This window comes from Pinus tabuliformis, chromosome 6, assembly GCF_031772625.1.
Source record: "Pinus tabuliformis cultivar Carrire ecotype Pingquan chromosome 6, CPIR1, whole genome shotgun sequence".
In the NCBI taxonomy this organism is placed as follows: domain Eukaryota; kingdom Viridiplantae; phylum Streptophyta; class Pinopsida; order Pinales; family Pinaceae; genus Pinus; species Pinus tabuliformis.
The window spans coordinates 1,672,115,438-1,672,131,814 of NC_142292.1; the positions used below are offsets into that span (position 1 = coordinate 1,672,115,438).

At 30.1% G+C, this 16,377-nt stretch overlaps 1 protein-coding gene across 1 annotated transcript; it reads left to right on the forward strand.

Moving 5' to 3' along the window:
- Positions 1–6,137: 6,137 nt before the first annotated feature.
- On the forward strand, positions 6,138–6,798 carry LOC149265381 (transcription elongation factor 1 homolog). Its single transcript, XM_089403704.1, has 4 exons — positions 6,138–6,253; positions 6,365–6,435; positions 6,570–6,591; positions 6,744–6,798. Exons 1-4 carry the CDS (start codon positions 6,138–6,140, stop codon positions 6,796–6,798), a joined length of 264 nt encoding a protein of 87 aa, XP_089259830.1.
- Positions 6,799–16,377: the final 9,579 nt, after the last annotated feature.

Consider the following 16,377-nt stretch of genomic DNA (forward strand, 5'->3'; position numbering starts at 1 on the left):
AGAATAATTTTAAAGTATTACCATAAAGACCCATAGTATGTATAGAGACAAAAATGGAAATATTTTCCACAACCATAGAGAGTATATAAAATGGAAATATTTATAGGAACTCCTAAGAATACTAATATCCTAAGAATCCATATCCATATTCAATGGTGGAATCTCATCAACGGAATCCATACGGGGAGCAATTGCAAAAACATTTCCATACTCAATCAAATCATTGCAATCCTCCAACGTTGGGTACCAAAACCCAGACCTTTGTTCATTAGTTGAATTATCAATATCTGTTGGAAAAAATATGCTAATCATCATGTCATGTAATAGGAAAGGAGCTTCACTGCAGTTGCACATAATAACTAGAACATGAACTATTCGAAATGGAAGATAATGAGGACATTTGCTATTTATATCAGCAGAAATTTATTCCAACAACTTCCATCTGAAACCCCAATCATCTTCAATGTATTCAATTATTCATTCAATGCACGGTTGACCAAATTGGAAATGATCTAATTCTTCAATTGACCATACAGAAGTGGAGCCTCCATTGACAAGGCATATCAACTGATCCATGTATATTGCTAATGACATACACCATATGTCCCTGATTAAAACAAATGAAAAACCCCATTAATTTTTTATTACATCAAACCAGTAGATTTTATGCTCATACCGAAGATAATATTCATCCTCTTTGTCCAAATATAACCAAAACAATTTACTTTTATAAAACACGCCATTTTTAGTGGGTGAAGTGCCACCAAATGGAACAACAGCCCTTTGTCATACCCTTTCAAGACTATTGCAAACATAAAATTTAGATTTCATTTTGTCATACGTATGTTTTAGAACAACCCAATCATATTTTTTGTTGCTTACGTATTCCAATAATGAAAAGAATCCCTACTCTCCAATTCGTATTGGTCCCATGTTTTTAAAGGCCTTTGTAAATGGGTTCGCTATGAAATAGTTGAGTGTATGGGATCATTCTGTTGGTAATGATAAAACCACCATTGGTCCAACAGTAGACTCTACTCTGTATCTTGAATCTATGAATCACAAATGAAATTTAGATATGTACCCATTGTGATTAAGGTATTCAAGGGCAAAATAATTGTCTTCACTATTGAGGAAAGGAACCATAAATCCAAATTCGTTCGTAGAGACATGCTTGGAACATAACATGAAAGAAGGGTTTTGCAAAACATTCTTCCATTTCTTACAAATAGTGCTAAAATTTATCACAACCGTTAAAGGTAGGCAGAGGAAGAAAAGTTCAAGAATTTCGAATGGAAGACAACTCCAAATAGATGGATCCATGATCAAACAATGAAATCACCTAATAGAAAAAAACACATTTGATATCAACAAAATAAAATTAAAAGTAACATATATACATAATTTACCATTTACACATAAAGAAAAAATTCACATATACACAGTATATAAATTAAAATGAACTATCATAACATTATTACAACACCGAACACAATTCCACAATTTTTTAAACCCGATCTCTACAATCCAAGATTATTAATGTTAGTAAACCTATAATTATGTTTATATTAAGGTCTATGTTTAATATTGATGTTACAATGTTTCTATAAATATATTTATAATATCAAATAAGAACATTTCATTAGGTAAGTTTCCATCAAGGACAACACCTAATTCACAATACCAACAAAAAATTGCCTAGAAAAAACAATTTTATCTTTTTGTTGGACCACATAATTTTCCATTCTGTTAAGGATAAAAAATGTTAAACCTAATCTAAATTTTTTAATATAATGTATCCAGAAATATCAAATTAAAATGATATTATTAAATTTATAAAACATCAAATTCATATATATTAATTTTTTTCATATTTAAAATTACTCTAAAATCATTTTACTTATTTATTAATAAAACAATATATTGTTAATATCATAAGATAATCCTTGTAATGGACTGTATTAATATGACAACTTAATCATTGTAATGGACTACATTAATATCTACATGATTATGATTATGTGGTATATGGAGGTAAAATTAATAAATATTAGGAAATTTAAATAATAAACAATCACATTAGTATTTTTACTTATTTATATTTCAAAACTTAATGATATTTAATATCAATATTATAATAATAAGTCGGAATTGTTGGCTCTAAAACTAAACTAAAATTTTTAATATAATTAATCGAGAAATATCAAATTAAAATGATATTATTAAATTTCTAAAGCAACATATTCATATATATTAATTTTTTTCATATTTAAAATTAATCTAAAATCATTTTACTTATTTATTAATAAAACAATAGATTGCTAATATCATAAGATAATCCTTGAAATGGAATACGATAATATCACAACTTAATCATTGTAATGGATTACATTAATATCTATATGATTATGATTATGTGGTATATGGAGGTTAAATTAAAAAATATTATGAAATTTAAATAATAAAAAATGGGTCCCTTTGATGGGTTTCTTCGGAAATACTTTCCTAGTTATCCAAAATCTCAACATCTTTTAGATAATTATCTATTATTTTTTATTTGAGTAGATATTTTAGGAAAAAGTAAATGCACCATTGACTTTGATATCTAATGATTTTTTATTATATATGTAAATAATGTTATTGTAGAGTTTATTGAATTTCAATTGGATATTGAAGAATATTTAAAAATAAAATGTTGTTTATTAGATCGTAGAGTTGAAAAGTTATTTGTTTAACTTTAAGTACAAAAAGGAATACATAAATTCCTTAAATCCATTATAATCCTCATACCTTAGTGCAATTAAATATGGATAACAGATATGAAAATTAGATATTATTGTGACAATGAAGTAATATTTATCCCAAATAACTTGATGAATCTTCAATCATCATTGATCTAACATTTGCTTTGTTGAAGAAAAAAAAGTGAGTACATGCACATTCTAGATTCACGTACATTTTAGTGTGATTTGCGGAAGGATTTTAGTAAAATAAGTTGATACAACTATGAACTCCACACCTAACAAGGCCTTCTTCAAGGAGGAAATGTCTATATCTCTCTCTAGATTTTCTCTGGTAATATCAAAATCAAATGTTTAAATTAAACCTTGAATTCCTATTTCGTATATATCTAATTACTTTTGAGTAATTTTAAAAGGGCTATCTATCTCAACAAATCAAATCAAAAAGAGAATTTAAATACATTGATAATTGGGTAATACATATAAATACTTTGAGAAATTTTAAAAGGGCTATCTATCTCAACAAATCAAAAAATTGAATTGAAATATATTGATAGATTGTTAATAGAAATGGATATGCCTTTGATGATGATGTCAATGCAATTTTCTAATAGAATCATAAAGAGAATTGAAATATATTGATGGCTTTCTAATAGATGCAATGTGAAAATTTCAGGAGTAAGACATCCATCCAATTGAATAGAATAGCATTGAAGAGCTATATCTAGAATTAGAAAATTATTAAGGTTATTTAGATCTACAAGGCTTTGGAATTATTTTTTTCAAAAAAATATTTTACAAGGCTTTTAAACAAGTAGAAAAAGGTGTGATATGCTTTACAATACACAATGAATAGAACAACATATAGCTGGTAGTAGAAATAGCAATTCAATGTTTCATATATTGAGTTTTTGTAAATTTTAGAAGCCACATTCCACTTGTTTGTGTGCAAAAGTTAATTTATAGTTCCACACAATTAATTTTATGTTTCAGTAATCTATAGTTTTTTTTTTTGTTTTTGTTTATGGTCAACAATTTTGAGTAATTTAGGTTAATTATGATTAATTTAGATTCATGAATTATTATGACTAATTATAAGTAACTATGGTTTATTTAGGTTTATGAGTAATTGACTAATTCTGTGTTTCAATTTTTAGGTTTATTAGTAATTTCTAGTAATTCATGTATATGAGTAAAGAGGTTCATTTAATAAATAGTTATGATTTAAATATTTATTAATTTAATGTGATTTAAACAATTCCTCATTTAATAAATATTGTTTTAATCATTATTGCAAAACTTATGATTTCATTAGTATAAACGTTAAGATCATTGTCAAATTAAATCATGAATAATGAATGATACCTAAGTAATTTTATATTTCAATAAATCATGAATTATAAGTAACTTAGATTTATGACTAATTATCATTAACTATGAGTTATTTAGCTTATGACTAATTGACTAATTTTATGTTTTAGTTTTCAGGTTTATGAGTAATTTATGGTATGTGAATAAACAATTTCTGATTTAATAAATAATTTTGATGTAAATATTTATTAATTATTTATAATTTAAACAATTTCTCATTTAATAAATATTTTTTAACCATTATTACAAAGTTTAATTAATTTCATTAAAATTAGTATAAATCTTAGTATCATATTTTTTTTTAGGAGTTGATTGTAATTATCTGGTTAACAAAAATTATTAAAACTTTGGTAAAGATGATTTTTCTGCAATTTTTTAGATGTAATGAATTTAAATATAGGTTTTTTTTAGAGATGAACAAAATTTCAAGTTTAATGACCTACAAGTTACACATCATACTTAGTTGTAAAATAAACATTTTAAATCAATTAAATATATATGAAAAATAATTTTAATATATGAATCTGGATTCCTCACCAATGCTTATTATTAAATAAAACTAATGAAGCGAATGAAAAATTATATCTAAGGCTACCAAATCTGATGAAAAATTATATCTAAGTCTACCAAATCTGATGAAGTAATTTTTTTATGCGATATTTTTGAGTAGAGCTCTATTCAACAACTGGGCTGACCGTTCGTTTATATTATTTCTGACCTTGGCTCTCTATTAGACGTAGCACAATTTGGATTTGGGTTACACAGTGATGACTGCACCCACCCACATTATAAGAGGATAAATATTGATTCGCAGTAAGCTACTATACTATATGAAGGATACTTCACGACAATGCAGCACTGATTTATTATCTTTGTTCTATAAAAGTTGTAAATTAGGTCAGCTAGGTGTATTGAAATTATCCCTGAGTTTATTTGAGTAAAATATTATTACAATTTTTAAAATATTTCAGAAATTTAACTTGAACATATTAAAATTGAATAAAGATGATGAATAAATAAAGAAACTAAACCATTTAAATTCAAACATTAAAGAAGGGTATAAAGTAAATTAAAGGAAAATGTGAAATGATAAAGATAGATAAAATTGATGAAAAATATATTAGTGTAGGGCATTGGAATAGATAATAAATACTGTTTAAAAGTAATTTTAAGGCTATAAAAAGATATTTAAATTATAAAAGTATTTTATGATTATAAGCTTATTTAGTAAATAGATGGATGTTAAAAGGAAGAAAATGGAAATTTGAATTATTAAAGAGAAATATTAAAACAGAGAAGAGAAGTCAAGGAAGAAAATGGAACAAGAGGAGAAACAAGATTGGATAATTTTATAAAATTATTATAAAAAATGTTGTTACAGAATTATTTAAATTCATTTTAATTACAAAAAGGTCCTATTTATTTTAATTCTCTGGTTCATTTGAAAAAACAATTGTAATTTTAAATTGTTTTTTTTGTTTTTTGTTTTTATTTATTCTTAAAATAAATTTATTAAATAAAGCATAACATTGATATAAATTTAAAAATAATATTTCATTTCTTAAATATATTAACTGCATATAGGTGAATTGAATTTAAATGAAAAAATTTCTCCAAAAATCTATGTTCTAATTAACCCTTTTAATATTATCAAAGTAAATAAATAACTTATAAACATGGAGAGTGTTAAAATATTGAAAATACATCTATGGAGATTATATAATCAACATAATTATTCTTATAATAACCTAAATGCAAACAGCTAGAAATCACTTAAAATTAACTACCAAAAAGAACTTTCCGAATTTTAACCTCTGCTCGCCGAATTCTAACCTTTTGAGCCGACTAGATTTTAACAATGAAAAATAAACTTCATAGGTGATAATGATGTATTTATATGGATATTGGTTACCGTTGAAAAGCTTAAATATTATAACATAAAATTTTATGATTATAGTTTCGACCCAAAAGGAGTTTATATTCGGGTTTCGTTCGTCAAATCATTGAGTATTTGCGATTGTTATTATGGGAAAAAGAAAGAAGTCCGCTGCTTCAAATAAGCCGCGCAAAAAGCAACCAAAATTAGAAACTGTTTTCAACTGTCCATTTTGTAGCCATCCAGCGGGAGTGGAATGTGCCATGTGAGCTATCATTCGTGTTTTTCAGTTCTTCACAATTTTATGATTTATATATATTAACGCTTATGATTTATATATATTAACGCGCATATATATAATTGGCCCATGCAATAGGGATCGAAAGCAAATGATCGGAGAACTCAAGTGTAGGATGTGCGCAGCCGCCTACTCCATGACAATCAACAGTGAGTTTCCATGTTATTAACTTCTTAGTGTGGATCAAGTCACTTCTTTCATTCGAGATTCGTTTAGAATTATAACTTTTACATGGATATGAGCTAACCAATAATGCTTTTTTCCTTTCTATCAATCTATTCAGATTTGAGCGAGCCCATTGACGTGTAAGTTTCCAGCGATCCGATGAAAACAAACTGTAAACTGTATCGAATGAAACATTATATTTTACATTTTCGTATGCTATAATTATTTATGTTTAATCGATTGCATTTCATCTCGTTTACATTATAACGATTGTATTTCATCTCGTTTGCAGATTTACTGACTGGTTGGATGAATGTCAAAAGGCAAAACAATCAAATTCGGAGTGATAGAAACGTGACATCGAGATCATGTGGAGTGATAGAAACGTGACATCGAGATCATGTGTTAATATTTGTATATTATTTACTTATTTGAATCCATCTAATTGGAGTTGGAATGGATAATTATGGTTTCTTATGGCTTGATTTGGGGAAGGATTTTAGTAAAATAAGTGGATACAACTATGAACTCCACACCTAACAAGGCCTTCTTCAAGGAGGAAATGTCTATATCTCTCTCTAGATTTTCTCTGGTAATATCAGAATCAAATGTTTAAATTCAACCTTGAATTCCTATTCCATATAGATCTAGTTACTTTGAGTAATTTTAAAAGGGCTATCTATCTCAACAAATCAAATCAAAAAGGGAATTTAAATACATTGATAATTGGCTAATACAAATAAATACTTTGAGAAACTTTAAAAGGGCTATTTATCGCAACAAATCAAAAAATTGAATTGAAATATATTGATAGCTTGCTAATAGAAATGGATATGCCTTTGATGATGAGGTCAATGCAATTTTCTAATAGAATAAAAAAGAGAATTGAAATATATTGATGGCTTGCTAATAGATGTAATGTGAAAATTTCAGGAGTAAGACATCCATCCAATTGAATAGAATAGTGTTTAGGAGCTATCTCTAGAATTAGAAAATTCTTAAGGTTATTTAGATCCACAAGGATTTGGGATTAATTTTTTTCAAAAAAAATATTTTACAAGATTTTTAAACAAGTAGAAAAAAATGTGACATGCTTTACAATGAACAATGAATAGAACAACATATAGGTGGTACTAGAAATCGCAATTGAATGTTTTATATATTGAGTTTTTGTAAATTTTAGAAGCTAGATTCCACTTGTTTGGGTGCAAAAGTTAATTTATAATGCCACATAGTTAATTTTATGTTTCAATAATTTATAGTGTTTTTTGATTTGTGAGTAATCTGTGGTCAACAATTATGAGTAATTTAAGTTAACGATGGCCATAACCAAGTTGAAAATGACCTCCACGTTTTGGGGTTATGCCAATTACACTGAACCAATTCGATTGCTAGAGACCACAGTAGAGGAATCATCAACGTATCTGCTCCAAGTTGCTGCAAGTGCAACATGTCTGACACTCATTTCTAGCTTGCAATTTAAAAGGGTGAAAATATCAACTAATCACAATCCCCATATAATCTCATGAATAAGAAATAATTCATATGTCACAATTGCCATACAGTTCACACGATTAATCTCATGAATAAGAAATAATTCATATGTCACAATTGCCATACAGTTCACACGATTAAGAAAATAATGGAACCAAATCAGATTAAGGAAAATAATTCGATGTTTGATTATATGAATTTTGGAATGCAATTCTCTAACAATCTAGAATGAAAAAATAATCTCATAAATTTTTACTTTCAGAAGATAATATTTGACTTTGGCAAAAGTTGAAGCTTGTTAAATTGACTTCCACAAATGTTTTCTGTAGGATGGATTCTCCCATGGACCCTCCAAAAGGCTATGTAATTGATCCTCCTATATATACGATATAGGAGCTATAATGGTTGGAAAATGACCGTCGGCATTCTTTGTTGGATGAAGGCCAGTTGCCATCCAAGCAACTTCTGTCATAATATTTCTTACAACTACATTCAACCAACAACGGTTGCTACTACCTGGAGATTACTTACACACAAAGCACCATCCACATACTTCCTTTGGTACTTCCATAACTTTCTTGCTAAAACATGGCCATCGCAACTACACATTTTCCCTGGAAATATTTTTACTTTTTCTGGAAGTGTTGCTAACGGAGGTTTCTTTGAAGATACTCATGCATTCACTCACCGATATTGAGCAACTTTGACTGCTAAATTTGCAGCTGCTTATGCAACCATATCACCTAAAATATGTTAATTAATGTATGAATTTGAATGAAAGGTCACTCCTTTATTTGACGGATTGTTGCCTACCCCATGATAATCAATAATCAATAGGGAGTTATCCATGATAATCAATAATCAATAGGGAGTTATTAAGGATTGCTATTTAATTAACATAACTATTCTGGAGATAAATATTAATCTTTAATGTGTATACTACTATGAATATTGATAATATTCTCAGTAATATACACAAATCAAAGGTACTTAGTTGGTTGAGTTCCTTTCATTAAAACATCTATGCAATTAAGAGGTTAAAGGTTCAATACTATCCACACTCTTAGGTTTAGGCTTCCTGATGAGTCAACAAAAATATTCCATGGATGGAATTGTAATGGATCTCTCGGAATCCTGAACCAGATTTAAAAAATTTCAAAGATTAATATTTTTTTCAAAGTAATTATGCATTTTCTCCTTTTTAATTAAAATAATTAATTGAAAAACTATTATTGAACAAGTGTCATGAAATGAGTAATGGTTTTTTGGGCATTCCATATTGACAAGCCATGATATTGGTTTACATATTAAGAATTTTCATGACAAAGTGAGGATGCATTTCCATGGTTAAGAATCTTGAATATACATTTTTTTTAAATGTGTATATGTTTAAGTGTTGATTTTGTATTACCTCATGTAAACTTTGAAATAGTTACATCATTTAGCACATCACCATAAACATGAACTAGGGGTGTGGTCTCAACTTGTCCAAAGCAAAATCAAGTAATGAAAAGAGGGAAAGGAATTTAAAATTACCAAATATTTGCAGGCTTTTCAGTGACAAGGGTGCACCACAGACACATTTGACATTGAGACCATGAGTTAGGTGCTCCCTACAATGCAACAATATTTGAATCCCTAATAATTGACCCTGCCCACCTCCTTGAGTTCCGTTTCAGATTGGGGATAAGGTGAAATCCCAACACTTAGATGTCCAGCAACCAATTTAAATCCCACCACATAGCATACTAGTCATTACAGTCATGTACTAGGATAACCTTCGAACCATACAGGTGTTTTTACCCAGTGCTTTGCCTCTTTAGATCTATGTACAATCCTCTCCCTCTTCCAATGTTGAGTGCCATGGCAGAAATAAAAAATTGCATGCTTAAGCTTGCATTTGGGTCGCCTCACCACCCCCTTCATAATGCCATGTCCTTTCAACCAGGTGGTGGACATGATCCCCCACATAATTATTACCATGAAAAACAACTCATGAGGGGAATAATAGCAATTTTTTAAATAGAAATATAATTTACTTAATACTTATGATTTTTATTTATTTATTTAATTTTATCAACTTTGAGGTGTACCATCAAGTACATGTTTGGAGTGTTATTACCAACCATTTAATTTTTATGGTCGCCCTAATTTATAGATATGGGAAATGAAAATTGAAAGTTATTAATATAATTTTATAAAATTTAGCAAAAATTTTCTTTAATATCTAAAATGTTCAATTATTAAATTTGACCAAAATAGTTAAAAAGGGAAAGATTGTATATTTGGTTAGTTTAACTATCAATTATTTTTTGTTGTATATGGCTTTGTTATTCTTCTTCATTTGGCTTCGCGCTGCTCTGCAAGGTTTTGGGTTATGGCATTTGGTGAAGCTTTGTCAATGGTGCTGTGCAAGGATTGAGAGCACGTGGGTCCATCCATCAAACCTAGACAAGTAACCCCTCTCTCAGTTGTCCCAATAGGTTTTTTCTTGCTCAAAGGAACAATGTTTGGAAGACTGTTTATGATTAGGAAAGTTATGAGGGTTTTTATCTCGCCAGTGTACAGAGGCGACTAGAGTATTTTCAGAGATGAATGAAGTCAAACAATTCCCCATCTCATCTACCACCTGTAAGTTGCTATTTATTAGGTGATTGCTTGAGTGGTTGTCCTCTATTTAGGTTTCTCTAAAAATTTACAACTACGCTCCTTTTTGAATGGATTTCCTATTTCTAACAAAGGGTTCTCATTTTCCTTTGCAGGTGGGTGACTTACCAAAGGTGTGCCCCTATCTCAGGTAAAACCATAACTATATTAGTTTTAAGCTGAGTTTCTAGAAATGAGCCGCCAGTTTTGACTCTGAAGGCAAAGGCATGCCTTACCTTCTGTTGGCTTGCAGGTACGGTATACTCCAGAATCTCACAATATGGCCACTGCTTTTCAGGTTGAAGTTAGACTCTGGCCATAGGATAAAGAGGTCGTTTATTATTTTTTTTGTAAAAGAAAAACTTTAATATCAGGACACAATTTCTCGTGATTCTCTTTGTTTTTGGGTTAAATTACTTGACCGGCCATTTCAGTTGGCAATCACCACTATTGGACTATAATTATAATGAGTTTGAAGGGATTTCGAGTTGGTCCTTTATGTTTAAAGTCTATATGTAATAATTATTCTCAAACACTAATGGAGGTGTCATTGCTGAGGGTTCTTCTTGCAAAAACATTTCCATACTCAATCAAATCACTGCAATCCTCCAACATTGGGTACCAAAACCCATACTTCATTGTAGTTGCACATAAGAACCAGAGATGAACTGTTCGAAATGGAAGATAACCAGGACATTTGCTATTCATATATGCAGAAATTTCTTCCAACAACTTCCATCTGAAACCACAATCATCTTCAAAGTTTTCAATTCTTCGTTCAACACACGGTGGACCAAATTGTAAATGATCTAATTCTTCAATTGACCATACAGAAGTGGAGCCATCATTGGCAAGGCATATCAATTAATCCATGTATATTGCTAACGACATACACCATATGTCACTGATTGGAACAAATGAAAAACCCCATTCATTTTTTATTACATCAAACCAATGTATTTTATACCCGTACTGAAGATAATCTTCATACTCTTTGTCCAGATATGATCAAGACAGTTTACTTTTATAAAACATGCCATTCTTAGGGGGTGGAGTGCCACCAAGTGGAACAATAGCCCTTCGCAGTACCCTATCAAGGCTACTGTAAACATAAAATTTAGACTGCATTCTGTCATACGTATGTTTTAGAACAACCCAATCATATTTTCTGCTGCTTACATTTTCCAATAATGAAAAGAATCCCCACTCTCCAATTTGTATTGGGCCTATGTTTTTAAAGGCCTTTGTAAATGGATTTGTTACAAAATAGTTTAGTGTATGGGAGCATTCTATTGGTAACGATAAAACCACCATTGGTCCAACAATAGACTCTACTCTGTATCTTGAATCTATGAACCACAAATGAAATTTAGATATGTGCCCATTCTGATTAAGGTATTTAGGAGCAAAATAATTGTCTTCACTATTGAGGAAAGGAACCATAAATCCAAATTCGTTCATAGAGACATGCTTGGAACGTAACAAGAAAGAAGGGTTTTGCAAAACATTCTTCCATTTCTTACAAACAATGCTAAAATTTTATCACTACCGATAAAGGCAGGCAGAAGAAGAAAAGTTCAAGAATTTCGAATGGAAGACAACTCCAAATAGATGGATCATGATCAAACAATGAAATCACTTAATAGAAAAAAAACACATTTGATATCAAAAAAATAATTTAATGTTGAATAAAATTAAAAGTAACATACATACATAATTTACCATTTACAAATAGAGAAAAACTTCACATATACACATTGTATAAAATCAAATGAGCGATCAACATTATTACAACACCGAACGCAATTCCACAATTTTTTAAACCTAATATCTACAATCCAAGATTATTAATGTTAGTAAACCTATAATTATGTTTATATTAAGGTCTATGTTTAATATTGATGCTACAATGTTTCTACAAATATATTTATAATATCAAATAAGAACAACTCATTAGGTATGCTTCCATCAAGGACAACACCTAATTCACAATGCCAACAAAAAATTGCCTAGAAAACATAAATTTATCTTTTTGTTGGACTACACAATTTTCCATTGTGTTAAGGAAAAAAATGTTAAACCCAAACTAAAATTTTTAATCTAATGTATCCAAAAATATCAAATTAAAATGATATTATTAAATTTCTAAAACATCAAATTCATATATATTAATTTTTTTCATATTTAAAATTACTCTAAAATTATTTTACGTATTTATAATAAAATAGTAGATTGTTAATATCATAATATAATCCTTGTAATAGAGTGTATTAATATGACAACTTAATAAATGTAATGGACCACATTAATATCTACATGATTATGATTATGTGGTATATGGAAGTAAAATTAATAAATATTAGGAAGTTTAAGTAATAAACAATCACATTAGTATTTTTAATTATTTATATTTCAAAACTTAATGATATTTAATATCAATATTATAATAATAAGTCAGAATTGTTGGCTCTAAACCTAAACTAATATTTTTAACATAATTAATCCAGAAATATCAAATTAAAATGATATTATTAAATTTCTAAAACAACACATTCATATATATTTATTTTTTTCATATTTAAAATTACTCTAAAATCATTTTACTTATTTATTAATAAAACAATATATTGTTAATCGACGCAGGGTTACCCCTGCAGATACTCACAATATGCATAAAGAGGCATAAATACCTTGTCCCATGAATTTAACTCTCTCGAGATTCAAATCTTTAAACATGAATGGTTAAGGCCCCCTTTATCTATAGTTCCTTTGGTTTGGAACTCAATCACCCCGCTTTAAACCCTCTATCGATACATTTCCTCAATATAACCCTTTCTCCTTTCTATCGGGATTCATTAACTCTTCATAACCTATATATAACATTATAAACCCTTTGAATATACATATGCAACCTTCCCTTTTCCAACCTTGGCTAACATATGTATTTAACCCACAAATCCTTCATTCGGCGCTAATTATTTATAAAACCCTTTAAATAAGGAAAACACTCCCAAACATACCTTTTCCGCCCTTCTATACGGCTTTTGCATGGATTTCGAGGTTAAACTTCATCACAATCGGCCATCGCATCTTTCCTTGGTCATGTATACATATATATCCTCCACTTTTCGATATGTGATTTCCCTTTAGAATCGGGAAATACACTATCGACACTTAATACATATCCTTTTCATTTACAAATGAAAACTCCACCTGAACACAAGCAATTAGTTCTCTATGTTTGGAACCTCCTTTGAGCAATTTTCTTTGCTCCTTTTGGGCTTCAACTCATCTGTACTTTCACAAGAACACCACTGTCCTCTTTATCCAATCTCTGTTGGAATTCCTCAAGGTTCTGCCACATTTATGCTTCCACTTAGAAACTCTTATCAACTTCCTTTATCTCTTAGCAATTCTAACCACATCCTTTGTGGAATTGACTTTTGGGAATTGCAACAATACTCTTGCTCCAATGCAAAGACTACAACCTTCTAATCTTCAATCTAATTAGTATAAAACCATATCATCTTACCTTCAAGACCTCTATCTAATATTGTCCTCTCATTCACCTGCACTTTTGAATGGACTGCCCTTTCCACTAGCTTTCAGTTTTCTTCAAACTCTGCTTCTTCAAAAACTTACAAACATCTCTCTTACAATTTAACTACTATAATCCTGCTATAAAATTCCACTCATTCAGCATATCTTTATGCTTCCACTCCACAAATTCTCAATATTTAATCACTGTCAATCAGATTTAGAATCTGATTATTTCTTCCAATCCTCCGATTTTATCTTGGTGAAGCTCAACTATTAGCAACAATTCCTTCTTGCTAAGTTTTCTTTCCACTCATAAATCCTTAACAATTCCTTCCATTACTGCTTCTTAATCTCCTTTTGCTGAGATACTGCATGGTTTCTCCATCCACTCTTCACATCCGAGTGAACCTCCATTCTTCAAAACATCTCTATGGATTCTTCCTGTCTCTACAATCTCTTTTTAATTCTTATTCACCTGCCTCTAAGAACTAAACTGTTCTTCTCCATTCTCCTAGCTATACTATGGTTGCCTCGTTGTCAAATTAGAATCTTACCTCCCTTACCTACATACAGATCTTTCCAAATATCTGTGTTCTGAACTCTTTCAAAGAAACTCTCATACAGAATCACTTTGTTCTGCCTTATACCAAATGGTTCATTTATAATTAAGCTCTGATACCAAAATTGACGCAGGGTTACCCCTGCACATACCCACAATATGCATAAAGAGGCATAAATACCTTGTCCTAGGAAGTTTGTCATTTCAAACTTCTTAAGGTTGGACTTCACATGGTTTATAAGGTTGGGATCACTACTAGTAAGGATAAGATCATCAACATAAAGAACAAGAATGATAAGAGACTTTCCCACTTTCTTGGTGTAGACAGTATCGTCAGAATGACACCTAGAAAATCTAGTTTTTAAAAGAAAGCTATCCATTTTGGCATACCAAGCCCAAGGGGCTTGCTTGAGACCATAAAGGGATTTCTTAAGCTGACATATAAGCTTGGAGTCTGTTTGTATAAAGCCAGTAGGTTGTTCCATATAGATTTATTAATGCAAGTCCCCATGTAAGAAGGCAGATTTAACATCCATCTGATGGACTTCCCATTTGAAAGAGGTGGCAAGGGAAATAAAAAGGCAGATAGAGTTCATTTTGGCAACAAGGGAGAAGGTTTCAGTATCGTCAATTCCTTCAACTTGTGAAAAACCCTTAGCAACAAGACGAGCTTTATGTTTATCAACTTTTCTATCTAGTTCATACTTGGTTCTGTAAACCCATTTGCATATAACAAGTTTTCGTCCCTTTGGAAGGGGAACAAGGTCCCATGTATCATTTGCAAATAATGAACGATATTCTTCATTCATAGCTGTGTCCCAATCTAGATGGCCTGAAGTTTCTGCAAAGGTGTCAAGATCATAATTAGCTGAAGCTTGATATAGTAAAGAAGAGGCTCTATCGAACTGAGAACGTGTACATCGTTGATCCGTAGGATCACCAACAAGAGCACCTGCTGCATTCCGACTAGCATGGACCCATTTTAGAAGCTAAGGAGCTGAAGAAGGATCCTGAGAAAGTGGGGGAGGATTGTCATCCTTGCTGTCATCATCTGAAGAAGAAATATTTTCAGAAGTAGAGGGGATATAGAGAGGCATTACATCCACCAAACTAGGCTCATAGGTCGATATATTTTTAGCAAACTTTACATCTCTTTTAATGAAAACATTTTTGGACTTAAGTGGAATAAGTATGTATCCTTTGACATCTTCAGAATATCCAACAAAAATACATTTTCACTCTTAGGTTCTAAAGCTTTATGTTTCTCATCTAGAATATGGGCCCATGCTTCACTTCGAAAAACATGAAAGTTACTTACACATTATTTAATTGAGCTCCATGCTTCTTCTGGAGTGATATTCTTTAAAAACTTAGTAGGAGTGCAATTTATTATGTAATTTGCATAGTTAATTGCTTCTGCCCAAAAATTAAGACTAAGTCCTTTAGATTGAAGTATACAATTAGCCATTTCCTTTAAGGTGTGATTCTTCCTTTCAGCTACACCATTTTGTTGTGGAGTATATGGAAAAATATGTTGCATTTGAATTCCATTCTCAGTGTAAAAGTTGATGAATTTTCTGTTGACATATTGTCCGCCATTATGAGATCTTAGCTTAAGAATTTGATGTCTAGATTGTTTTTAAACAAGGGCATTAAAGGCCAAGAACATGTCAAATACTTCACTCTT